Below are 27,211 nucleotides of genomic sequence, written 5' to 3' on the forward strand. Positions count from 1 at the left end.
TAACCGGAAGAGACCACATCACTCCATCCATGAGAAGCCTACATTGGCTCACAGTGAGAAAACACATTGGGCCTCATTATGAGGCAGGCGCTGACGGAATGAAGGGGGCTGGTACGGGACTGGCCACCTTCATTCTGTCAGGGCCGATTACAAGCTTCCCATCGTGGGACCCAGATCGCAGTAACAACGGGACACCTGTAATGTGCCCGTTGTTACCTCGCTCCCCATTCCCATTGAGCCCTATGGGGACTCAAATGGGAAAGGGAAATGGTTCCTGCAAGAAAGAATTACCGGGTCCTCCAATGTTGGAATGACCCGGTTATTCCATATTGCAGGAACCCGGTAAATTAGCTCGGTTTGGTGGCAGCCATGGAGCTAATAGCTCCATGGCTACTGCCAAACTCGTAATGAGGGCCATTAACTTCAAAGCCCTCTGCATTGCCCACTAATCACTACACGAACAAGGAGCTGAATTCCATCAAGCCAAAATCAACAACTACCAACCAGGAAAAACCCTAAGATGAAGCAACAACTTCCAAACTGAAACAAAACACTCTGAAAAAAGGAAATTTGGAGTAACCACATTCACCCGTCTAATAGCCAATCTACGGAACTCAATTTCGAAGGAAATAAGAACGACAGAAGATCACCTTACCTTCAGAAAATGACTGAAAACCTGGCTTTTCAATTCACCAAGACTAGAATAAAAATGGGCACCTCCCACAATTATTCACTGTGAACACAAATCAATCAAGGGACAGTACAGATCCTTGAACCAACAATAAAACAACCACACTGTACTAATCAGAAAGCACTAACCACCCTGATCCTCACTCCTCTCCATCATACCTCACATATACATCACATGACCCAAAGGCCCAGACTACCACACACAAAACACACATCCACTGAAACAACAGGCTGCTGAAAACAAACAACCAAGAAACTGGACATTGGCCCTTCGGATACAATAACGTCAGTTCACACAATCCAAACATGCTCAGAAAGCCGGCATGCAAAGGCACCAGTTCCTCCTGGTTCTGCAAGCACAAAAAGAAGAGTACAGCCTCTATCCTATCCCTCTTCTCTTACTAACATACCCAATCCGCTTTCTTAGAGAGCCACTTGAGCGCCTTGAGACTATGCTAATGGTAGCAGTGGACAGTGTAAGTCAACTTAACATACCGTACATAAACTGACCAGATTGAAAGTAAAAAAGCTTTTACAGTGATTCCTCTTCTTTGTAGCTAGTATTCACTGTTATATATGAACAATCGTCTGACAAGTGCAATGTTTTAGCGTTCAACTATAAAAATGTGTTTAAGGGCATAGTGAAGACTTGCATTTGATGCTTGTTGTAGAATGTTGATATATAGCGACTCCACATCAAATGAGACAGGAGTTTCTGTCTCTGGGTAAAATGTTAAAATAAATCTTCAACCAGGATTATGGTATCACATGTATACTGTAGGAATGCATTGGTCTTGTATGCTAAAGGTTATAGCAAAATGTCAACATATTTGTGAACAGCCTTCGAAATGGAGGCACATGCAGGTGTCCTGTAGAATTCAGTGAATGCGTATGCATTGCTGGAAGAATATAAACAGGGAACACTCTGGAAGTTTCCGTGATAATGTAGTCAAACTTGGTAAGGTTACGTATTCCTGCATGCATGACGTTTTCTACTGTGTTATATCACTAACTAATGCCATTAATGTTACATCATATTTCTGTGCACTCACAACCGTTAGCCCCTTCCGTTATCCACTGGCTCGGCATCCATGGAATTGCTGTTTTTAAAGTCCTCATTCTGATTTTGAGAAATTTCTTTTTTCAAATGTATTATAAGAAATCCTTTTTAACTGTGATTAATACAAATGTTGTGGGAACTAAGTCAGTCTTCCGATAATGCTGGACTGGGACGGGTGGAGGGGGTTGACCATTGACGGTGATCTCAGGCCCTTGGAATCTGTTTGTTAAATATATACATGGTCCTGGAAGTAAGCAGTGATTATACAGTTCCTGAAGAAGTCTCTCAACTCCACTCAATGTGGCTGTGTAGCAATGGGAGTCGTTTAGTGAGTACTCAAATGCAGTCTTCAACCATACATCTTCTGCATGGGCAGTATGGTTTGCAACTAGTTGTGGCGCAAGTGTGGAGGTGCACTTTCTTGCTGGTTGGCATATTGGCATGGAGAAACACAAATACACATGTTGGAGTTGTCTTGTGAAGTCACAGGGTATCGGTTCCTGTGCATTTTGATAGCCTTTGTGCATCTCATTCACTTTCTTCTACATAAGTGAAGTGGACGCCCTGCCACATCTCTGCATGAGACAGACCCAGAGTATACCATTCTACCTTCTGCATCCCCTTTTGAAGATAATGAGTATAATAATAGGACTCAGTAACAAGACACTCATTCAGGTAGGAAGGTTTTTAATATGGTGTGATCATAAGCATGCCCTTAAAACTGCACAAAGAAAAACATGATTTTAGATCACCTGCACAATATAAGTGTTCAATCAATGAAAGGGAAGGGGATTTTAAAGTTAGGAATACTTTACGGCTTAAAACAGAACATTATCAATGCTGAAAAGGATCAATATGTCAAAGAAAGCAGAGGTTGTATTGAAAAAATACAAGTCAAAATATCTTATAATGACAACTGAAAGTAAACATCGGGTTTGACTCACTGATAACATCGTTAACCAGAATTCAAACTCACAGTAACATGCTTTCAAATGTAAGTGTGTGTTATTAGTAATCGGGTGTGACCTTTGCCTGTTCCTTTTACAAAATATAGTGTAATTGATGAGGTATCTGACATACAGAGCAAGGCTAATATAAGCGTGTGGTCAGAGAAGCCTGGAAGATACTGGCACTTAAAAGCAGTCAGTGTCACTTATGTGGATGTTAACCTAATGGCTTTGCTCATAAAAGAAAAGATAGAAAAGGGTGGGTTTGCAATGTAAACATGCATGCCAAAACACAAGAGATTTCTAGATGATTGAAACCTTTCCATACCTATCTCAGTGACACACAGCCATGCTGAGGTTTACTGAACTGTTAATGCAGAGGCCTTGCACAAACAGCCATTAGTGTAGCGAAAAGGGAAGGGTAAGCCGATGAACTGAAGAGAACACTGTTTAGGTAGCCCACAACATGACTATGCACACTAGTTAACAAACGGGTGTAAGGAACGTAGTTAGAAAGGAAATCAGCAGACATCTTTTGCAAAATTGAGGTTTGTGGCTCATGTTAAGTGAGAAATTACGCAAAGACATGGTTTGATATGTCTTTGTTAAAACTGAAAAGTTGGCCAAATGTATTGGGGGTCGCATTCATGGCCCAGGCGGGAGTTAAATGCTTAATCAGATTAGGGTATAGAAAGAGAATTATGCAGAATCAAATTCACATGTAGTATCTACATGCATCATACATTACGCGGACATGCATTTGTGTTGAGTCCTGCCTTTAGTCAGGGTTTCTGACCCAATTAAAACTCTTGTGCAGCAGATGATCATACAAATATGAATAGTAGAAATTGAGAATGTTGACATCAAGATGATGGTAAAGTGTTTGCCTCATCAATACTGCAAAGGAATATATCGCTAGCATATTTATTCAAAGACAGAGTCAGTGTCACGTAACTGCTTACTCCCCCCCCCAAGATCCTCACTATTTATTCTTTTAACAACAGACTTAGAACAATTGAGACAATGTGTGAACTTGGTGGGAGAGGACCAGCTCCATCCATCTTGGTTCGTGAATTACTGGCATGACCCTTTAGCCTCATCCTGTAATTAGGTGGGAGACGTGTATGTCCTTATTAGGGGAGGCAGCCTCTGGACAGCAACAGACAGCGATACCCTGTTGACAAATGTTGGTCAGTGTAGAAGGAGAACGTGGTAGCCCAAAGGGAGCTGGCAGGATGAGTTGTTTACACGGCGCTATGGATCAGTGTGTAATTAGTACAATGTTCTTAAAGAAAAACATGTGTTTCAAAATAGGGACATTAAACTAATATATTGAAACTGTAACAATTGCATTTAGGAATGTGTTGCTTGCCCATTCCCAAACACCTTTTTTAGTGCTATTGGTTGAAATTGTTTTTGGTAAAATTGGCAAGCTTTGCATCAAACAGATGAAGGGTTGGTCTGTCATTTAGAGCTAAAACTCATTTTAGATTTTACACAAAATAATATATTAAAGGTTGATTAATGCACACATCCGTTTTGAATTAAGATATTAGACAGCCATGTCCCATAAAGAGGTTTATCATGAAGTCAAGTCTAACTGATCATATAGGCATTCTCTAGCAGTGGAATGGAGGGTCTGGATAGTAATGTGGCACCCCTTACAGTGTATCCATTCCAACACAGCCCTCCTAATGAATGTGGGGTGGAGGGGTGGAATTGGCTGGCAACAGCTGTTTCCTTGTATTGCAGAATATTTGGAAGAATAAATAACATAGGCATATGTGCAATAGAATCATTCCTGGACCTATACACCCATAGGGTGTAGTACAAAGGGACGATGAGCCACTACACAAAAGGAAATAGATACCACAGAGAAAATCATCCTTAGCAAGACCTAATGGGTTGAGAAAAAGCCAAAGATCCAATGGACACGAATGATCCCCGGGCCACAGTGTATCTCTGAATTGCATCTGCAGCTTTTCTACCAAGTGGAATTTGGGGAGAGAGCAGAGGCCCAGATGACACTCAGCTGGGTGGACAGATAGAAATGCGCAATGGGAGGAAGCAACTATGCCCAATGCTGCTAGCCCTTCAGCGGACCCAATAAGATACAGAAACGGAACCCAGTTCTGTAGCCCCAAGCTTGCTGCAGTATTGACAAGAGTTAATATTGAGGCATCGGTTAATTGTGTATCACAAAGCAGCAACACAGTATGTTATGGCTGCTTGCAGATAACACAAAGACATCTTATAGCATTGAAGGCACAGAGGCAGTAGAACACATCAGAAGCATTTGAAAACGTTGTGAGGGTTAGTGCATGATGGTAGCTGGGGTTTATGTACAGCAGGCATGTGTAAATAGCCTGTGGATATGATTTTGTTTGATGACATTCAATTTAGTAATACGGTACCATGACTGGAGTTGAGAAAAAGTAGGGTTCATGGCCATTCGATAAAACTACTATTGTAGGAAGGACTATGACCTAAAGAATTGGTGCAGCCTATGCTATGTGTAGTGTGACATTGGGTACTAACATGTAGTATTGGGATCAACAAAGGGGGGTGACATTGGGTATTAACAAATAGTATAGGGGTGAGTTGTGTGGGCTAGACTTGTTAGGCCACAGAGTCTGGGTGTACTATGTCGTGCAGCAGGCGCACAAACAAAACGCTGACTGATCCTTGCCAGTTTCAGAAATGAAGTGAAAATTGAGAGCTGAGGCCAGCTCTTTGTGAGGCAGAGCCTGCAGTGTATCTGCTAAAAGAATATCATGTGCATTGTGTGGAAGAGGAAGAGAGAGGACAGTGATGCAACATTACTGGGAGGTGGTGTGTTCCGAATACTGTCATAAGGTCATTTAAGCCTTGGTTGGAAAGTTACACGAGAGGGAGGCAGGGAATGTGCTGGAAAGTGCTCGAAAGTTCTGCCACATGATATGACAGATGACAGCTGAGGTCACACGAGAGGCTGGAAAATGGTAAAGTGAAATATGGGGACATAGCATAAGAAGTATGTCCCGCTGAAAGGCTTAATAAGGCTTGAAGGAAGACAAGGACTTTAGGTTGGTTTCTGGTGGTTCCAGCTTCCGAGAACTGCTCCTTTCTCTTGGCTGGAGGAAGGTGGGGCAACCATGCATAGCTGTCTCATGAGATCGGTGTATCTACAGAGAGGGAGAAACTGCTTCTGCACAGCTGGCTGGCTGAAAGAGGGGACTGTCCTGGGAGGGCGGAGACTGGTGTAGCTGCAGAGATGGCTCCTTGAAGGACACATCTCGAGTCGGAGAAGTGTCCAGCGAGGAACGAGCCAAATCATGCTTGGTAGCAAGAAGGGCCTGACAGTCTTTCCAAAAAGCAAAAGAGCCCAGTGTAAGTATACATCGGTCAATCAATAATCAATTAGGACCCTTTTCTGAAGAGTATTTTAATTGGCAAAGTTGTCAGACTGGAAACGGAAGGCAGAACTGTGTTATTCCTTCTGGTACTAAGGGGTTAACAAAGTAACCAGAAAAAAAGTGCTAGCATGGGGGGTTCATTAGCGCACAAGGGATCACAATCACAATCTAGAAAGCATAATCTTGCTACTAATCCAATGTTAGGTAAGGCTAGGGAATACATGAGAACTGAAGCTATATCCATAATGCATTTGCTTTCATAGCCAAAGTGCCAGCTAGGATGTTTCAGGTTAGAGGGAAATCACTTATGTTTCAAGTACTTTGTTGATCCAATCCAGAAGTAATTATTGATTCAAAGTATGTTTTAATGTTTTTGACACATGTACCCAATGAAAACGCTTAGCACGAATGTTTCCATGTTTATCAGCTATGTTAATGGTCTGATTGGCTATTGGCTTTCTGAGTAATTAATATAAAGTTGCCCAAGTGCATAACTGTGAAAGTGTGCAGTGACTATTATTGTGTCTGGTTTATATTCGGTTCGCACCCAAAGTAAATGTGCATCTCGAATTTTAAAAAAAAGCACAGTACAACGTCTGCAGATGTCTAGCCAAGACCCTGTGGTAAAAACTGTGGCAACAGAGAAGTGTCAGGATTGATCCTACCCCACACAGAAATAGAGATTGCGCTACCACTCTACAGATAACTATAAAGTCCATCTGGAGCATGGTTTCATATTCTGGAGGGCTCGTCTGTAAACAAATTTAATGTAAACAATGCAGTGGACAGATACATCAGCAGGATAGCGCTTGAAAGGCAAGGCTATAGCTGAGGCTCTATATAGTTGATTTGCAAAGCATAGACAATAACATGCACAGGTAAATGGGCCCAACACTCTTGCCTATAAACTGAACATGTCTTGGTTTCGTTTAAGAAAGCCACTTGAAACAGAAGCTTTATTTTATTTTAATTCTAGGATGTATAAAGGGCAGATTCTGAAATGTGAACATTTGCTGAAATAACTGTATGCAAAACTGTAATAGTCTATTGCACACCTTTTAAAGTGGAAATCACATTCCTTTGTCTCTAGTTTACTAAGCAAACTCCCCTAATTGCCTAGGTCTGCACACCCTCCACTCCCCACCCCAGCTGAGACTGGGTGATCTTCTAGCCAATGTTCCCTCGCTTGGCTGCTTGTAGATCCTTTGCAGCCAAACGTCTGCCCTCCCCTCCCCTCCCGTGCACTCCCCTCTCACTTATTTCTCCGCTCTCCTTGCTGTGCTCTCCCCCCAACGACTGTAAAGCGATCCATTGCTTCCCAAAGCTAGGTCTGCGCTCAATAAATACCCTAATAATTATGAGTATCAACTCACTGACAGCAGCAAGGCATTTGGCAGAGCAGGTCCATCTGTGAGATTGTAGGACTATGAGCATTCGTCTTGATCTATAGGGTATGGGAGCATTGATGCAGCAGAGAAAACACGGACACCACAACAATTCGCTCAGCTGTACTGCTCCAGATAAAAGTGTCCATGTTAGTAAGCGCGGCAGAGTGTTGAAAAGACACATGAGAGAATGGATATAAGGCTGACTCACAAAAAGGTGAGCTACAAATTAGAGTGAGGAGAAAAGTCAACAGAAAATGGCAGGGGGTGTGGAAGGCAACGTGCTGAGAGACTGATGTTTAGTTGCCTTAAAGACTCGGTCAAGAAATACACAGTAAGTCAGAAGAACATGTGAAAGGTCGCAAAATAATGTATGCTACATTATATAGATATGAATATGTGCACATCTGTCTTTGCAAAACTGTGAAAGAGGAATCATGGCCTTCAGCTTTTACAAGCGAAACTTGGTTCATTATTTCATGTAAACAGAACAACAATGTAACTATCCAAAACGGTTATTACTTTTAGGAAATAATAATTTACACAATTAAATACATTTCACACAAAGGTATCAATCTTGTCTTCCAACATTTCTACCACATTCAAATCATGTATATATGTATAAGTACAGAATGTGTTTTCCCTTTTCACCATACAATATATAATCCAACGTCATCCATTAATGAAAGAGCACATAAGAACATTATTTAAAATATAGATTGCACCTCCGTTTCTATTTTTTCACATTTTAAAAGTATGTACATCTTCTATATTACCATAACGCAAAACGCACATATTCCAATGCAAATATATGTCTAATGTCCTTCAGATGTATTTGTTGCCCATGTATTTCTTCCATTCATACCCTGCTAATGACGTTTCTCAAGGCCACTGCATGCAAAGATCTCAAGCAAGAAGGCTATATTTAAGGAAAGGACAAGAGTGTGCCAAATAAATGGAAGCTCAGTTAATACAAAGTGCAAACACATACACACGTAAAGTCATTATTAACAATAACACCTGTTTAATCATGACCTGAAACAATAATGGATCTAAACCGCTCAAACATTGTGGGTTGTTCTATTCAGCCAAGGATACCGTGGCCTTACAGTTGTACACTTATTTACAGCCAATTTAGCTCTTTTAAAAGGGCCTGGGATGCCAGCCACATATTTATGTTTTCATCATTGTGGTGTAGTGCAAGTAAAGGCTTTTGTAACCTTACAATATCATCTCCCTAACAAAGAACGCACTAGGGATCATTCAGTACATTCTATAGGCACTTGTGTGGTTGCCAGTCAATATCCAACATTATATTAGCAGGTAATGTGGTGGGAGGCTCCTGGTCCAATTTCCACCTGCAACCATTTGGGAAAACATCAAATAGATCAAGAAACCCACGGAGTTAGAACCACAAGCACAATAACATTGGAAGACAGTCAAGAAAGAAAAGATAAAAATGACACATAGTGCACAGTGACACAAAGAAAGAAACCATACCAAAAGGAAAAACGAACATAAACCATAGGGTTGCTCCTAAATTAGTGAGGTTAATCCAGATGTGGCCCTTCACACCCTGTGCCCAAAGGGACACTCACCTCAATCACGACACACCACACTGAGACCCAACAAGGCAGAAACACGAGTATGGGGATTGAGTTTCTACACTTGTCAATCAAAGGACTGCCTGGCTTTTTGGTGCTATTGTCTTGGTGGATGTGTTCAGAATGATGAGCACTTTTGAAGTGATACAGCTCACAGAACACGTTATCGTGCCTTGTTTGATCTCCTTAGAAGGGGGCTTGCAACCTTTTGGCAAATGTTGAAAAGTACACTCGGAATGGAGATTGAGATATTGATGGCTTGCCCTCTGCGCCTAGAGAGAGAGGATGCACCCCAGTAGCACCTTGTTGATGACGCCACAAACAAGCAGGAACACACGTGTGGAGATGGCGATGCTACACGTGCTCAGAAGAGACTCGCCTGGGATGTTGCTGCTGAGCTGCCTTTGCTGGTGGAACTGAACGGACGTGCAAATGCATATGTACCGCCTGATATGGCACAGAACGCTAAAACAATGCAGTGATAGCTCCTTGTGTATGGCACCATCCCATGAAGCACGTTACTTGGACCTCTTTATTCTCTTTTTGAGGACCTCAGATTTCTCTACTCACAGCTCCTATGAGACCGCTTGTGTTATACCAGCCCTTGAAGCCAGGCTCTGCTGTCCCTGTTTATTTATTTGAATGAAAGGTGTACTGGTGGAAATTCCACTTAAGCATGTTGCTTTCCACTGGATTTAGATACTGTCGCATGGTTTTTGTAAATCTCTTGTGCTGCTACTAGGATCATTTCACTGGCAATTGTCCTCCCTTGCTGTGTAATGATGCACTCTGCCTGTACTTGTCTTTAAATCTCTAGACATCATCCAGCAAGCTGTACTCTCCCTCCCACGTGCCCCCTATTTTCCCTATTATTTGCCACCCCCTCTTTCCCTCACTCCTTGTTTACTATTGTGACGAGCTGCTTGCGCTTTGGGGTGCTGACAAAGTGCTTTGTGACGTTGGAAACATACAGACATTTCAAATCATAACAGTAAGACCATGAAATACATCCACACACGCACACATACAATTTAGTTGGCAGCTTGATGTGTGATAAAGAAATGTGTTTCTTCGCCAGTAAGTTCTATTGGTTCATGAATAAAGAAGATATACAAGTCGATTTACATAATAGGTTTCTTAAAAGGCTATGGGAAAAATACTGTCAGGCAAAGATGGACCAGTAGACTTACTTGTACTCACAACTTACTTCAGAATCCCCTAAACGTTTACACATGTTTTTCGTTTTATTTAATGTGTTATTGGGGCACTTGATGATGGCAGCATCGGCACATTTTACGTTATGCTTTCACATATGGCGATTATGCCAGTTGATGTTGCATTATTGGGGCATGTGAGACTGCACTTTGCATATGACGACCTGTAATTTGTTTTTTTTTCTTCTATGGCTGCACAAATGGTAGCTGAGGGTAGATGACTGCAGCATTCAGGTCGTGATTGTTGTAGAGGAGCAGTTTTCCAAAGGAGACTGGCCTGTAGCAAGGTGCTATTGGCTGCTGTGTCGAACTGGGCGGATCTTCTGAAGTCCTTGCTGAGGGCTGAGATGTACGCTGAGGTTCTTGATGTAGTGAGAAAATGTAATGGGGGCATTGAAAAAGTTCAGGGTTTATGGACAAATGAGCCCCATGATCACGGAGCATAAAAGGCCTCACTCTTGTAATATGGGTCCAATGGCCCTCCAAATTGCCTTCTGAGTGCACGTTTTTGTCTGGTGAGCGCTTTTCATTGTAGCGTGCGGAATGCAAAGGCACCTACATTATCATTGAAACAGTTGTAATGTGGGATCACAGTGGAAATGGCAGATCTTCGACTTCTGTAACAATTGGCCAGAATGAGTGGCAATGCCACCCACTTACACCCACATCACAGTATGCATTGCCTATGTGCATACCCTAAACATGTGCTGTTTCAGCTTTCACTAATGTAGTTGGGAGCCCCTGAGGGGTGATTATGGAAGACAATCTTATAGGGTACCCACTGCACCCATAAAATCCAAATATTTGCACAATATGTTGTGACCTATCCCACATGCAGAGTGATAGTACATTGAGCCACCTGATCAAACCCATGCAGAAAAAAGAACTCAGTGGATTTTCCTCAGAATATCAACACCAGGCACAGAATGATTTTCACACATACACTTTCTCAAGGTTTGACAGACACATACAGGCTTTCCGAAGTAATGTCCAGAGATTCCAGACTCTTCCTGATTCCATTGTATAGAAGTGTGTTCACCGTCCACCAGTTTAGTATTTCTGACATGATTTACTCTTCAGCTCATGACTTTGCTGCAGCAGTCCTGTAGAACATCTTCACATCCTTGTACAAGAATGCTTTCCCCCGCCCCCTTCTTTTGTCGTAGCCCTCATCCTTTTGCCAGATACTTTCCAAATTTCCACTTCTGGTACTGATTGAGTGAATCACACTTGTTTAACCGAAGGACTTTCTGAAGGGGGTTCACTTCTAAACACATTGGCGGCTGCACGAACTCCATGACAATGTGATCCGTCTGAATAAAAATTAGGAAAAAAACCAGAATTTCATTAAAGTCCCCATGTCGATGATCAACTTCCATTCTTGTGAAAAAAGAAAAACAGCTAATACCAATATTTATTTGAAACAAAGGTGAGTTTGGAGATTGAAAAGAAAATCTAAAAATCACAAAAATCCAAAATTGAAGCTATACTTTGTCGAAATACATAATTTATTTGGGTATTTAATAAAGCGCTAACACAGTATTATGAATTGAATCAGGAACGTCAGGTGCTTCAGACGAACAGCGCAGCGCAGCCTATTAGAGATCAGATCACAATATAGGAACCAGGTGCAGCCTATTAGAGATCAGAGCGCAATATAGGAACCAGGTGCAGCCTATTAGAGATCAGAGCACAAAATAGGAACCAGGTGCAGCCTATTAGAGATCAGAGCACAAAATAGGAACCAGGTGCAGCCTATTAGAGATCAGAGCACAATATAGGAACCAGGTGCAGCCTATTAGAGATCAGATCACAATATAGGAACCAGGATGTGTTGAGCAGGTGAAAGGTGGGGAGAAGTGTGGGCAGCGATAGGCACAAGTGATTAGAACTACATTCAGTGGTCGAAGTGGGCGGGAGCGGTCGGGAGCGGTGCTCCTCTACTTCTTTTAATTAAGTTTTACGGTTCCTATCCTTTTATTTTAAAAAGAAACCGTTCCGGAATGGTTTTGTTTAAAATAAAAATGTAGGAAGCAGTTGAAACTTGCACTTTCAGTGCAGTGCACTGGACATTCCCTTAAAAAGCAGGTGCATGTGTTTTGGGGTTTGTATTGTGCATGGGAGGTGGTATAGCGATGGGGTGTGTGGGGAGCGGTGCAGGCCATTAGGGAACATAGTCCCACTACTTCTTTTTGTCCACTTCGACCTCTGACTACATTAGACCATTCCACATACTTATTCTTCTCTAAATGTGCATTATATTACACAACACATATTTACCATGTCAGACACATGTAGATGAATCAGTTTGGTATCTGAACATTTCTCAAGATTCTGCCACTTAACTGCTAGACCACATCTCTGACTACTGTTAATTTTGCATTCATTCCCAACCTGGAGGAGGAATCTTCTGACTGTTGTGTGCATGCAGAATGCAAGAGATCAACAGGCAGAGCAGGACATCCTTGGAAGCCTGCCTTAATGGACATCACGTGCATGCATTTAGGGCTTAATTTCGTGGCCTGTGTAATGTCCATGAATGCTGTGTCACTCGTATCATGCATTGTTTTCACTTCACATGCACCCTGTTCTCCTGCAGCAGTTGTTATGTAAGGTGTCTGTTGATGACATGTGCTACCCACTTGGTGGCTGTCTTGTGGCAGTGTATTTCTACCATGCATGTGGCATGCTGGGTTTCCCATCGGCCCTCACTAGCCTTCTGGGGCCACTGGGTCGGCATTGCGGGCTGGACGCACCTGGGGACATGACTGTGCTACTGGCAGGGTTGCTGTTGTGTGATGCAATATGGCCATTTGTCAGCATTGCTTTGGATTGTGCATGTTGCATTGTGGTACCTGTAGTAATGTTTGTGTTAGGAGTTACTTCCGTATGTGTACATCAGCTTCGCTTTTGAAGTATGTCCGACATGTCCATGCTCCCTCAGCTGTACTGTGACGTTGGTGCGGGAGGTGGGCAGGTACGTCTATTACATTTGCTTGTCATGCCATGCTTTGTGTAGTCATTGGCATCCCCCCATTTGGCCAAGTGCTTCTCTGCACATGCATGCAGGCAATTTTACTCTCTCACTATCCACGTCCATTGTCCTCTGTGCATCTCTAGGTATCCGGGCAGTGTGCTGTTCAGTAGGACCATGGAATCATGGGTGGAACCAGCATATCGGGCACAGCAGTGGGTGATGTACAGGTTGGGGGTTGCAGGTCATCTGCACATTCTGGGAGTGGTAGTGCTTGTGGTTACAGTGCACTGCATCATGGGCCACCATCGCACTGTGGGTACAGACCAGAAATGCTATCACATTTGGCATTTGGGCAACGGCCTAGAACTGTGCCTTTATGGCATTCACATGGGCTGGGGTGGTAGGCTATGTGATTTGGTATTGCACTTGCCACAAGAGGGCTTCAAGCACCTGGGCCAACACTGCACAGAATTTGGGCTGTGCCATGCCATGCATCATGGCCACGGAGTGTGGGAGGGTGCCAGTTACAAGGAATTGTACGATGGATACTAGCTTCAGCAGTAGGGGCAGAGCTGTCTGGCTGTTGATCCTGATTCCCTATGTTGTCCTGTATTGTGGTGAGCAGCTTGGTTATGGTGTAACTGTTGAGGTGGTACAGGGTGACAATCTGGCTGTCAGTGAGGCGCCAGGGTGAGGGCCTGTATCCTGGAGATGGGTGTATGTCTTGCTTGGGCTCTCCTCCTCCTCCCCCACAGTACTCTCTGTGCCCTGGCCTGGTTGTCCTGCCTCTCTACTTCCAGGCGCAGCATGAGCAGCTGCCTGTCCCAGCTCTCATTGGGTAGTGGCAGCATGGTGTTGAAAACAGTGTTTGCGGTAGGGGTGTTCCTTATGTAGGCCTCTGCAGTAGATTCGGATCACCTGTGGCTTCATTTCTGGCACCTGTGTTAATTTACCTCCAGCAGGAGGCTGGAGGTAATTGCGCCGTGTATTTGGTGGTATTAGCATCTGTTTTCTGCGCTAATACCACCGTACATGGACTTGTGATATTGCTGTTATTGCGCTTCGTGTTTCCGGCGCAGATACCGCCGGCTGTAATGGCACCAGCTGTAATAGCACCAGCTGTAATAGTGCTCGCTGATTTCACATTTAGCTGTATTTGCTCCGGCTCGTGATCTGGAGGAGTGGTATTGCTGGTGCTAATTCTGTTACTGCCACATGGAGGGCTTACCGCCCAAGTTGTGATGAGGCCCACAATCTCTTACTAAACTTTATTTGCTTTATTTCTTCCCAGCAAAATCATTGAAAAATCAGAAAACAAGTTAAGCTTTATTTCATGAAAACTAGGCAGTAGATCTGATTTGCATCATATTTAAACAGCAGAATAACTGAACACTAACTCACATTCTAGCCACACCTAAATTGCTGGAACAGTAGTCTTCAAAAAGTAAATTAGCCATTGTTCCTGCAAAATATGTGACTATGTGCATGTACATATATATGACCAGGAACAAATCATATGCTAAGAAGTAAATTGAGATGTCCACCAGTGAAAGAAGTACAACTCAACTAAATTATGAAGGACCTTTCACTCATTGAGGGTGGTGGGAAAAAACAATTAAGGTGACACAATTCCAACATATGTATATATTGAGGCCAATTCACAGTAAGAATATCCCACATTTGTGTGCCATCGTTGGAAAAAACATGTGGTGCTAATATGAACAGATTCTCTAAAACAAAACAGCATGCAAAATGCTTTGACATGTAGAGTGTTGGCTCACACATACAATCTGCATGAGTGGCACATGTAGGTTGAGTGTTATACACATCCAAGAGCAAATGCCTTATTTACAAAGGAATTATTTATGGTCCGTCCCTTTACAATTCTTACAACTATGTTTGATATTCCCTAGAGCAGACTCAGTTCATGGGGAATTTGAAGTGCAATCTTTCCAGACCCTCACTTGTGGTGCTGTGACCTAAATGGAAATGTCCATGCAAAGCATTAGGGTTTCTACACTTTTTTAATTTATACAATTCCATGACTTAAATAGGGGTGTAAATATAAAATGTGCATCCACTACAATGCATACTTTGCACCTAAATAGGCATCATGCTAAACTCTGACACTTAGATATGCAGGGCGATAGGCTACAGAGGAGGGTATAGTGAAGATGGTGTTGGCTCTTCAAGACTGTCAGGAGTTGAAATAAATCCTTCAGTTGACCCGGCCTTCCCCTAGGTGCACAAATAAACAAAAAATGGACTACAAACTCTTAATTCTATTATTATCGTTAATAAACTCAAGTTATTCAGTAAAATACTGACGCCCCCGCAGAACATCACCTTTTAAAGACAAGGAGTCTATTTGGCAGGGACATATTTTACATGAAATATGCTCTAACATCGAGGAACTATTGGGAAATCCCAATTGAGTAAAACTAAAAATTACACATTGGGATTGGACTAATCAACATGATATACTTAGAAGATATAATGTATACAACCACTAGAAATGCACAATTAGGAAATTGAACTACCTTCCATCTTATCTAGTTAAATTTCCAGATAGAAGGTTTTGAACAACATTCTTTAGATTTTATTTTAGTGAATTGTGTACACTTGATATTACAGGCCCTCGACGTGGTCTCCTACGTACTGATAGACACTGTCGTCTTTGCAAATCTATTGACGATGAAGAAAGTTGAAAGCACCTCTTGCTGGAGTGTGAGGCCAACTACTTGCTTAGGCACTGACGGTCAGAAGGGTTTGTCTTTGATATTGCTCAATATTATAATTAAATGCTCTGAGGACGCCGACTGGTGGGAAATCACATATCGCTTATTTTAGCTCTGGTATGAATAATCAAATGCATACATACTCGTTGGGTGATTGGCCTGCCTTGTGTTATCTGGACCTATTGGGAGCCGGCAGGCATGAGAGCCGGCCCCCTGCATGAAGGCCCACACTAAGGCCCCTGTCTGGACCTGTCAAGAGCTGGTAAGAGAACCCCTCTCTGCAGCTACTCTGCAATGCTCCCTAATGATTTACACAGACGTGGTCCCCAGCACACTATGACCACGATCAAAATCTTGACTTCAATTTGCCCTGGTGGACAATATGGATCACATTGGTCCAGCCACCTTCCTTGGACACTATGGCTGCTTAAAACTGTTACCTGCTCCTATTCCTACCTACCTAATTGTTAATCTCTAATCTCTACACCATCTGTACTATACATTTTGTACCCTGCAACTGTCGCAATGTCCGCTGACCTTTCCAAGTGTGCGCGTGCAGGTGTAGGGGAATAAATGTCAACCAGGGCAGGGGATGTCGTTTGTAGTGGAGGCTCTCAAAAGAACCGTTTTGTATTTTTTTTTAAAGGTGCTTCCAGTTTGTATAAGTGTTTTTGTTTGTTGTACTTCGCCTCACATTCTTACAAGCGTCTTCAGTGCAGCCTGCAGATTGGAAAACAAAATGTCATTGCCACTGTGCGACAATGAACTGCCATTTCCATTGAGAAGGTGCACATATCGATAACCAATGTTGTCATTCCCACAGGAGTACATCCCAGCAGCATGTAAGAAGTTACACATGCTTCTGTTGATAAGACGCCTTCCAACCTCTGGCTGCCGACAACATTAATTGGAATTGTTGTATACTGGGCTTGGTGGTATACATGAGAAAAGCACCTTCACAGTGGGAAAAATGTGCTTCATCTTTTTGAGTTGACCGTACACACTTGAACAAGCTATGGAACCCAAACGCAATGCTCCATAGTGCAGGACCACAATGTGTACAGTAGCGAAAGTTGCCACTCGTCGACATTCAGCAAGCAAATGGTCAAAAGTACGGACGGCGACACCACACCACAAAGCGTCCACTTCCTCCAAATTGAAATTGCCATTAAAGCCTCTTTCCACAGCATACTGGAGCAGATCTACCACAAAGGGATCACCCACTATGAAAACTGTGCCTCTCGCCATCTCTGCCAGCCTCACTACACAGAGTAATGAATCAAAATATGTCCGCTCTTTCCTGTGACGCACACTCTGACCACCTGATTGGACAATTTGCACAGTCCCATTTTCATTGGCCTGCATGGTGAGAAACGCAGATTGAGGCACGTGCGCTCTCCATGTAGCACTCGCAGTTTTGTACAACAGACCCTTGCATACACACCACACCCAGAAATGTTGTTGCGCAATCCCTCAGCCTGCACAGTCCCATTTCCATGGCCACCGGCCTGAAAATCCCTGGATGAGGCTTTCGTGCTGCGTGCATGAGTGGGGGAAGAAATGTCAATCAGGGTAAGGGCTTTCATTTGTAGGGGTGGTTCTAAAAAGAGCTGTAGTGTTTTTTTGTTTTTTGTTTTTTGTTATTATCTGCTTCCCCACAAAGAATGTGTTTTCGGTTTTGCACACTTGTGTGTTTTATTTTCATCCTCAGAATCTGACAGGAACCTTTTGAGTGCATCTTGGAGATGAACAAACAAAATAGCATAACCAATAGAGAACAACAAAATGCCATTTCATTGGAATAACTCTGCATTTGCAGAACTAATGACGTCATTTTTACAAAAAAACATGTCACAAGCGGACATAAAATCAGACATGCTTCTGTTAATCAGACACCTTCCAGCTTCTTGCTGGGTACAACAGCCAATATGAGTGGTCCATACTGTTGTTGGTGGTATGGCGGACAAAACCACCTGGGCAGTGGGAAAAAGCCTCTTCACTGCATTCATCAGCCTCTTGAGTCGACGGAGCAAGCGTAAACAAGACACGTAACCTATTTGAAATCTCTCAGAGTGCATGATGACAACATGCACAGTAGTGGAACTGGCCAGTTCTCTTCAAAGTGCATTCATATTGGCTAAACTGAGGTCATCGACAGCGCACCACAATGCGCCCACTGCTCCAAACCGACATTGCAACAAAAGTTTCTTTACTCTGCATACTTGTGCAGATCTATCACAAAGGCATCACTCAAAGGCAACACAATGCGTTTCTCCATGTCAGCCAGCCTCACTATGCAGAATAATGAATACCAGTATTATCGCCCCTTCCCGTGACTCACACCCTCAGTAACTGATTGGATAATCCACACAGTGCCATTTCCATTGGCCAGCATGGTGAGAAGCACAGATTGTGGCCAGTGCCCATCCCAAAGTATTGTGAGGGAGGTGCCCTAGTAAAATACGAAGACTCATTATTCCCTTTCCACTATCCTCTTCCCACCACAAACTTATTAGGCATTCTTAAGTAGTCACACACGCATCCACCAATGCCATCCAAGACATCAGCATCTAACACTGTCAGTTCTCCACAAGATGTCATATGTACCGTTACAAAATCAGCCTGCAACTGTGCTGTTATTGGAAAGCATGTCCAGTGGAAAGTTCAGTCAAACATTGCACAATTTGTGCATGCACATTCATCAACATGAGCACCCATCACGACAAAAGAAAGATATGAACATTGTTTTGGCAGTATGTTTACATATCTGTTATAAGTGCATCTGCTCACGATATCTACCTCTAAGCGTGCATTATGTGTTTGAAAGGCATACTGGTTTTCCTCCCATCTCCTACCATTTAATGGTATTTGCTTGCAACGTTTTTATTTACCCATATCATACAATGTATTAGCAAAACAGGAACTCAGGAACTCGCTTCTTTCCTTCCGACAATCCTTCAAAATGTGTTCCCCACTAACCCACCTCCTACATAAATCGTAAAAAGCTGGCACCAAAGCCACCACTGAATGTATCTTACCAACCTAAAGTCATTTCCCAAAAGGTCAGTGTGTGCACGGCTGTGGCTTTTTGTATGCTGCACTATTGCCACAGCCTCTTTTGAAATCTGCCAACTTCCACTCTCAGTCCTCAGCAACTCATCCATAAGAAGACTGCACAACTTGTCCTTGGCCTGAACTCAGGAATCGTATCTGTGCTGGACTAAAATGTCTGCAATAGCTCCCAGTGGCTGTGAAGAATAAGATGAAAGCCCTGTGCATTATGCATAAGACCTTATAGTGCCTGGGACCTCAATACCTTGCACTCTCACTTCCTAAATATCTGCTTGCTCCACCTCTTCCCTCATCCGCCTCCAACTCCCTCAGGGTCAGTTGCTTTTCACGCAACCAGTTGGTGGTAGATGTCTTTCTTCTGCTGGGGCCTCCCTCTGGAAAATGCTCTCTGTGTCCCTGCAACTTGAGGAGAACCATTTTAGGGTCTGGAAGCACCTCAAAACCTTTCCATGTGCTTCTTCTTTTTCCCCTCCTCTCCCCTGCTCACTTCCTGCCTTAAAATGATTGTGCACTGGTGTCCTACCCACCCTGTAATCTGTGCCCCAGGCCACCTCCCTCCTTACAGTTTCACCCCTGCACTGGCTTTCTGCCAACCCCCGCACTTGGGGCCTGTTTTCTGCAACCTTAACAGTCCAGCCACCACTTGATGTCTACACTTATCTTTCCACTTGCCAGCACCAGCCTTAGTTGCACGTATTGCTATTTATTTTTGTTCCCATGTACTCCACTTTGCCCTCCCCCTTCCCATTCACTTGCACACTCTGTGTAACCTGGCCTAGTGGGATAAATGTCTCTGTGTGGCCTCTGTTACGCTTCCCTTTCCTCGTCGCACCTTCACACACTTGTTTGTAGGTGCCGTACACATGCCGCAGAATACCATATCACATCATATCATATGATACACACGCTGCATTCATAACAACAGGATGCCTGCCACGTACCTTGTAGACTTCACAAAATGGTCTTTCCACTGTAATGTATGTACTGCAAATGTTGGAAAAGTGATCCCACAAAATCAACACAGAATGTATGTTAGTAACGTTAAGCAAGTGCGTGCAGTGCATGTATGCAAACAGGATGCCTGCCCACTTTCCTCTCCATAGACTCCTACATTTCTCTGTACAAACATACATTCTGCCACAGTGTTTGTGTACACACCACAACCAGCAACCACATTGCACAATGGCTTAGCCTCCACAGTGCCAATGCCATAGCTGCTATCCTGAAAAGAGCCAGATGTGGCACATCTAATCCTCAAAGTTCTGCGGAATCTGCAGAGTTACCGGGCTAGGAGGGGAAGGAGGTGGGGGTGTTATTGGGGGCAGAGGGGGCATTTGAATATAAAACAGGGTAGGGGATTGTGTCTCTAAAAACACTTTTTTTTGTCGGGTTTATTTTTATGCACGTGCGTGAATACAAGTGGCAAACAAAACACCATTGCCAATGGAGGTAAAAAGAATACCATTTCCTTGGAACCACTGGAAATCTTGCTGGTTATTAATGCTTTCATAGTTGGTGCAGAACATCCCAGCACTGCACATAAAGTCACACATGCTTCTGTTTATCCAACATTTCCCGACCTCTGGCTATGGAAACATTACACCAGCATGGTCCTATGCTCCTCTTGGTGTTATTGATGAGAAAATCACCTTGGTAGTGGGAAACATCTGCATCACTGCTGACATCAACTTCTTTAGGTGTGCGAGCAAATGTGAGCACGACATATACCCGAAATGTAGTGCTCCAAAATGCATGTCCACCACATCAACAGTACCAACGGAGGGCACACATGTGCAAAGAAAATCCATGCACCCAAACCCCACTCATACACTGTGCCCCAAAAAGCTTGCACTCCTTCCAACTAAAAGCCAGTATCAAAGCCTCTTTCCATGGCATACCTGTGCAGATCGCGCACAAAGGTATCACCTACTATCAACACTCTGCGTCTGTCCATCTCTGCCAACCTCACTGAATTGAAGTTTGGGCAAATACGTCACAGCCACTTCCTGTGAACCACACCCTCCACACCTCATTGGAGAATCCCCACAGTTCCATTTGCTAATGCTCCATGCTCAGAAGGGCAGGATGTGGCACGTGCGCTTTCCCACCTACAGCGAGGGCCATGCCCCAGTAAAGCAGACACAATACTTCTTCCCTTTGAACTGGCATTTTTCCAACACTCCCTCATTGGCTGCTGTGAAATTTTTTAACACGCATGCACCAATCACATACTGAACCTCTGGATTGCACACTATCATTTCTGTACATCACTCCATATTTACCGTTAAACACTCTCAGACACAGTGCCTTTGCTTCCAAAGTCCCTCACCAGAAACTTCTGCTAAAGGATGCACTACTTCAGCATCCACACAGATCCTGTGGTGTACCCAGCACACCTTTGGCCATGCACACAACAGTCCACCCTCGCCCACACCCAGCACAGCACTATGGATCCAGGCATGCAACCATGTGGACAGCTAACATTATGCACAAATGTAACATACGTAGGTAGCAGCACTTCACCCCAACTCGCCCACACCATAAAACACCCATTCACGAAAACATGTCACAATTAGCAGAATCCACAAACATACCATGGCCTCCACCACCCCTACTCACAGCCATTCACAAAGTATTTTGTCACTGCCAACCTACCCTCACCATTTTCACAACATTGGGCCTACTTCAATAAATCTGCACACAGCATAGTAACCAAGCACATATAAGCTGCACTTCAACCATAACTTCTTCCATACTGACAGTATGCAAACACTGCACCCAGTGCCCACACTGCATGACTTTTCACAGCACCATCTCCCACCACACATCAAAACCTTTACCGCACTTCAACCATACCCTCTTCCATACTGACAGTATGCAAACAGTGCACCCTGTGTCCACACTGCATGAATTTTCACTGGACCATCTCCAACCACAGATCCAAAAATTCACCATGTTGTAACAGTGACCTCACCTGCGAAACCAAACACACATGCTTTGCAGCTCACTTCGGCTGCTCTATGGCATCTGAAATCTGCTCCACAACCATTCCTTACAGGTCACCACCCTCTAACTGATGCAATGTCAAAAATGCATTACTGCTGTGGGTGTCCTCAAGTCCTAGGCTCTTGAGTGCATGGCCTATGGCCTACGGCCTTTGGCCATGCACCCAATAGTCTAGTCCTTGAACACACCCACTGCAATGTAATGCCACCCTGCATGTCACCATGTAAACAACTACGAAAATTCACATACACACCACTGCTACCAGCACTCCTACCCAACATGTGCACCACCATGGAGCTATGCAGCAACAAATTGCAACAGTTACCATAATGTACAAAGAAAACACTCTCTCCTGCACCCCTATGCACATTCATTCACTTACTATGGGTGTACCCACTTCCATTCATAAAGTATTGTGTCACTGCCAACCTACCGACATTCTGTTCGCAACACTGGCCCTACTTCAACCAATCTGCACACTCCACACTATGCAAGCACCACCCTCTACCAGATGCACAGTCAGACATGCATTGCTGCGGTGGGTATGCTGAAGCACTACGCTCTTGAGTGCATGCCCTACGGCCTACGCCTTTGGCCATGCACCCAATAGTCTAATCCTTCCACAGATCCACCGCTATTTCATTCACCCATGCATGCCACCATGTGCCCAATTACTGCATTCCATCTGCAGAGCACAGCCACCCGAGCTCCCACCCAACCTATGTCATGTACAATTCACTCCCCTTCTAAAATTCACCTGCCACCACTCACCACGAAAACAGGTCACCGCAAACAGGTCGCGGCAGAAGCTACCGGGCCGTTACGACAGCTGCCTCCAATCACGGTACAAAGCGCTCACCTGTCTAGGTACCCGCAAATTGCTGCAATACGCATGATTACTGGAGGCACTCCTCTGTCTTCTTCCACCTATATGTACATGTCGCATGAACCACTTCTCACTCTCCCACCCGTTCCCTCCTTTCGTGCTGCCATCACATGGCGTACGGTACTTTTTCCAGACCCTTCCGCCGCCGCACTGTCCTCCGATATACCATGGTGTCGTTTCCCAAAAAATGTTGACGCACAGCACACTTCTCTCCAGCCAACCACCGGCCATGCCCAATGTATCACAAATGTTTTGGGACGTGCATTTCAGTCCTTTGCAACAAAAGTACTGGTCCGATTTACACCAAACACACAAATGTACGCTTTCTGACCCAAGCCCCTGGTCCTGCTGCAAATTTGGTGGAAATCCGTCCAGACGTTTGGGCTGTAGCGGTGCGCAAAGTTTTTCCCCATTTAGTCTATGGAAAAAATAATAATTTGGGACCCCACTATAACTTTGCCCCCCCTGCACAAAACCTCACCCATCTTGGCGAAAATATTCAGATCTGGCCATATACTTTTTTTTGCAAAGTTTGGTGAGGATTCCTCCAGTGGGAGCAAAGTTATAAGCTGCCAAAAAAGGGCTCTTCCTATGAGTTTAGCAACTTAACCATAACTACACGGCCGCTATATATATTGAAGAGAGCTGGGGACAAACTGGCTTCCTGGGGAAGGGAACAGATGGCGGCAGGGTCAGATCTAATGCCACCCCAGTGAACAGCAGAGACTCTGCCTGACAGGAAGGAGGGAAACCAAGACAGAGATTGATGAGAACATCTGCCTATATTTTGAAGTGAAGCAAGCAGGATGTTCTGGTCCAATAAATCAAAGGCTGTGGAGCTATGGATAAATCCAACACAATCAGCAGACCACATTGATTTTTATCAACCATGTCAAGCATGTTGTTTGAAGGTCAAGAGAAGGACTCTCTGTGCTGTGGTGGGCCCTGAAACTGGATTGTCTAGCACTTTCATAATTTTGAAGAGCTGCTTGGAGCAGTTGTTAGCTTTGACTATTTGTTGATTTATATACATTTTCTTAGCATCAAAAACTGCTATTTTGTAGGTTTTTGTCAAGTCCTTCCAAATGTTTTGTTGGTGGCTCAATTGAGATTTGGTCCAGGCACGTTCTGCCTGTCATTTCCTCATTTTTAGTTCTTCAAGTGCGGGAGTAAAACCAGCAGTTACGTGAGGTTCCGTCTCTGACTGTAGTTGTTCTAATAGGTGCAAAGTGATCTAGCATGCGAGTCATATGCTGCTGGAATGTAACTGCCAGAAGGTTAGGTCAGTCGATGTCTTTGGTGTCTTTAAAAAGCTGCATAGTACACGTCGAGAGGTCTGATGGGGTCATTTCACCTCAGGACTTTCTTGAGTGGTTTGGACTGCTTTCTGTAAGACTGTAGTAGTTGGAGGTCAAATTCGATAAAAGAATGGTCAGACCAAATCCATGGCTTAGTTCCTGTAATTGTGATGTCCAGATTCTGACTGAAAAACGAAACTGTTTAATTAAACTGTATTTGTCTAGAGATTATCTACATCACAACAACACTGTTCCACTGTAACCAAGGAACATACTGCCAACCTTTCTCTCTACTTGTTACTCTACTTTTCCTGTATCATCATTGTATTTTGACTGTCCTCGCTGTCATTCTTCTGTATAGCTCGTGCAACTAGGTAAGATTACTGCAACAGCGCCACAATGCCTAAGGGCCGTTTGTGCGCTTTACAAATATAAATAACTAAATAAGGTTGTCAGTGGGCTCCTGGTTAAATACCTCAAAGTCACAATTGTTAAGTTTTGTTTTCAATTGGATTGCTTCAGGATCAAGGCGGGTAGCCACGCCACCTATTAAGATCTCCCAGGACTAAGATGACACTGTCTGATTTACTTTGTGGTGATATAATTTGAGTGAGGTCATTGTTGAAGCTAGGCATAGTTTCAAGTGGTCGATACAAGAGAATGATGTTAATGCAGGAGGTGTAGGTGGGGGTACGTTTGATATGTAGGATCTCACATCCTGGGCAGGTGAGAGGGTTTCATAAAGTTGTAGCTCCTTCTTGGTAATAATTGCCACTTCTCCTCCTTTACCAAACTCACAATTTCTTGAGAAAAACATGTAATTATATGGCACAGCAATGTCGATTGTGGGGCCATTAAAATCTTGCAGCCATGTCTATGTAAGATAAAGTAGGTATACATTTTGTTCTAGTATATAGTCATTCACATCAATGGCCTCAGCATTTAACAATCTGTTATTAAGAAGTGAGGCCTTGGGGGTTTGGTGGTCCATGGCCTTCACATAAAAATGCATATTTTTGTGTGAGAGAGGTATATGGAGGCCTGAGGTAGAACCAGGAACCAGTGTGGAAATGGGGGGGAGTAGGGGAGCACTTAGGAGGGGGGCTTGCTGGTTGACACTGGACTCAAAAGCAAGGGAAACTGAGATGCCATTGAAAGCATGTTGATTAAGTATAGCACTTACAACTATGTTGGCGTCACAAAGGGCAGGAACTGTGTGGGCAGCCTGACCAGCGGGACATCGTTGGATGGTGCGGACCAGCTTAGACTGGCTAGTTGCTGAAGAGCCGGTGCTAAAGCGCCTGACGGTTCAATCTATACTGATGGATTCTTGGCAAATGTTGTTTCTGGACGGTCAAAACTACAAATCGCTGTAAGAGTGCTTTTTCTCTCTGCGCTGAAGATGGTCTCCAGAAAAGGAGGTCACAATGTCTAAAACTCACAGCAAGGTGAGTATACCAACGTGCAGTTGTCCAAAATGTACAATATACAAGTAGGTTAATTATTAGCGCAGCATCAAAATTGAAAAGATGGAAAAACTTTCATGTATTTCAAAGTACACAATATACAAAATGTGTTAATTCAGGGTGCAACGTGATCATCAAATGCTGAAGAACGTGTACGTAATTTTGAATACCCAGTATAAAAGTATAGTGATTCAGAATGCTACATAAAAATCATATGATACAGTACGTGCACATGCTTCTGTAAGGACAGTAAACAAAGTATGGCAATTCCAAATGCAATGCCAAATCGAGATAAGAGGAAGTTGCAGGATTACCTAACCATGTCTAGCCCAGGCAGAAGTATATCAATCTGTGTAAAGACATAGCACTTCTTTAATACCGGTGAAGACCAGCTAGTTGCTCAAGCGCTGGTGCTGAAATACCTGACATTTCAATCTATACTGATTGAATCTTGGGAAATGTATTTTCTGGTTGGTTGGTCCGAGAAACTACAAATCTACGAGAGTCTCCTCTAAACAGGTGCTCCCCTGCTCCTCCAGAACCATCAAGGATAACATCAACTCTCTCGCCACAGCCTTGGCTGACCTCTGCAACTACTCATTCGCCACTCGCTCCTTCCCTCAACCCTTTAAGCACTCTCTTGTGCACCGTCTCCTATAAAAGCTGTCTGCTGACCCTTCTTGCTCGGCTAACTATCGCCCTATTGCTATCACCCCTTTTTTGGGCAAACTCATGGAGAAGCTTGTCATCTCCCAACTGACCCTCCACATGGAAGTAGCTGGCTGCCTCCATGACCACCAGTCTGGTTTCAAGGCAGCCGGAGGTACGGAAACTGCTCTCCTGAACACCCGTGATGACCTACTCTCCAACCTGGACTCTAACACTCCCTTTGTTCTGATCCTCCTTGATCTTTCTTCTGCCTTTGACACAGTCAACCACTATGTCCTCATAAATCCCCTCCATCATACCCTAGGCATCACGGACAGGGCACTGGTGTAGCTTTTCTCATGCCTTTCAAACAGACCTTCCCAAGTACAAATGAGTCCTTTTCTCTCCTCCTCCACACTCTCTACCTGTGATGTCCCTCACCATGGCTCCTCAGGCCACCTGATCTCCACTTCCTCCACTCACTTCCAGATGACACACAGCTCTCTTTCGCATTGTCATCCTCTACCTCCTCCTCCTAGTTCTCCCTCATACCTGACTGCCTTACTGCTATTCAGGGATGGTTCTCAGCCAAGGATCTCTGCCTTCATACCGGTAAGACAGAGATCCTTTTCATTGGGATGCCTGCTCCTTGTTTCCTCCACTCTCTGACCTGTCTCCATGGTTCCCCTCCGCTCACCCACCTGTGATGCAAAAAACCTTTGGATCATCTTTGTCTCCTCTCTCTCCACACATCACAGACCTTGCCAAGAAGTCCAATTTTCAGCTCCACTTTCTCAGGGGCATTCTACCTTTCCACACATTCCC

The 27,211-nt window shown here is 43.9% G+C and overlaps 1 protein-coding gene across 1 annotated transcript in view; it reads right to left on the reverse strand.

Moving 5' to 3' along the window:
• Positions 1 to 2,420: 2,420 nt before the first annotated feature.
• Positions 2,421 to 27,211, reverse strand: part of GALNT5 (polypeptide N-acetylgalactosaminyltransferase 5) — a 359,001-nt gene continuing 334,210 nt past the window's right edge. The window contains exon 10 of the mRNA XM_069616407.1: positions 2,421 to 11,608. Within this exon, the coding sequence (XP_069472508.1) occupies positions 11,465 to 11,608 (144 nt within the window). The 3' untranslated portion in view covers positions 2,421 to 11,464. The remainder of the gene's footprint in view (positions 11,609 to 27,211) is intronic.

This window comes from Ambystoma mexicanum, chromosome 9 (genome assembly GCF_040938575.1).
Source record: "Ambystoma mexicanum isolate Mex_15411 chromosome 9, UKY_AmexF1_1, whole genome shotgun sequence".
In the NCBI taxonomy this organism is placed as follows: Eukaryota; Metazoa; Chordata; class Amphibia; order Caudata; family Ambystomatidae; genus Ambystoma; species Ambystoma mexicanum.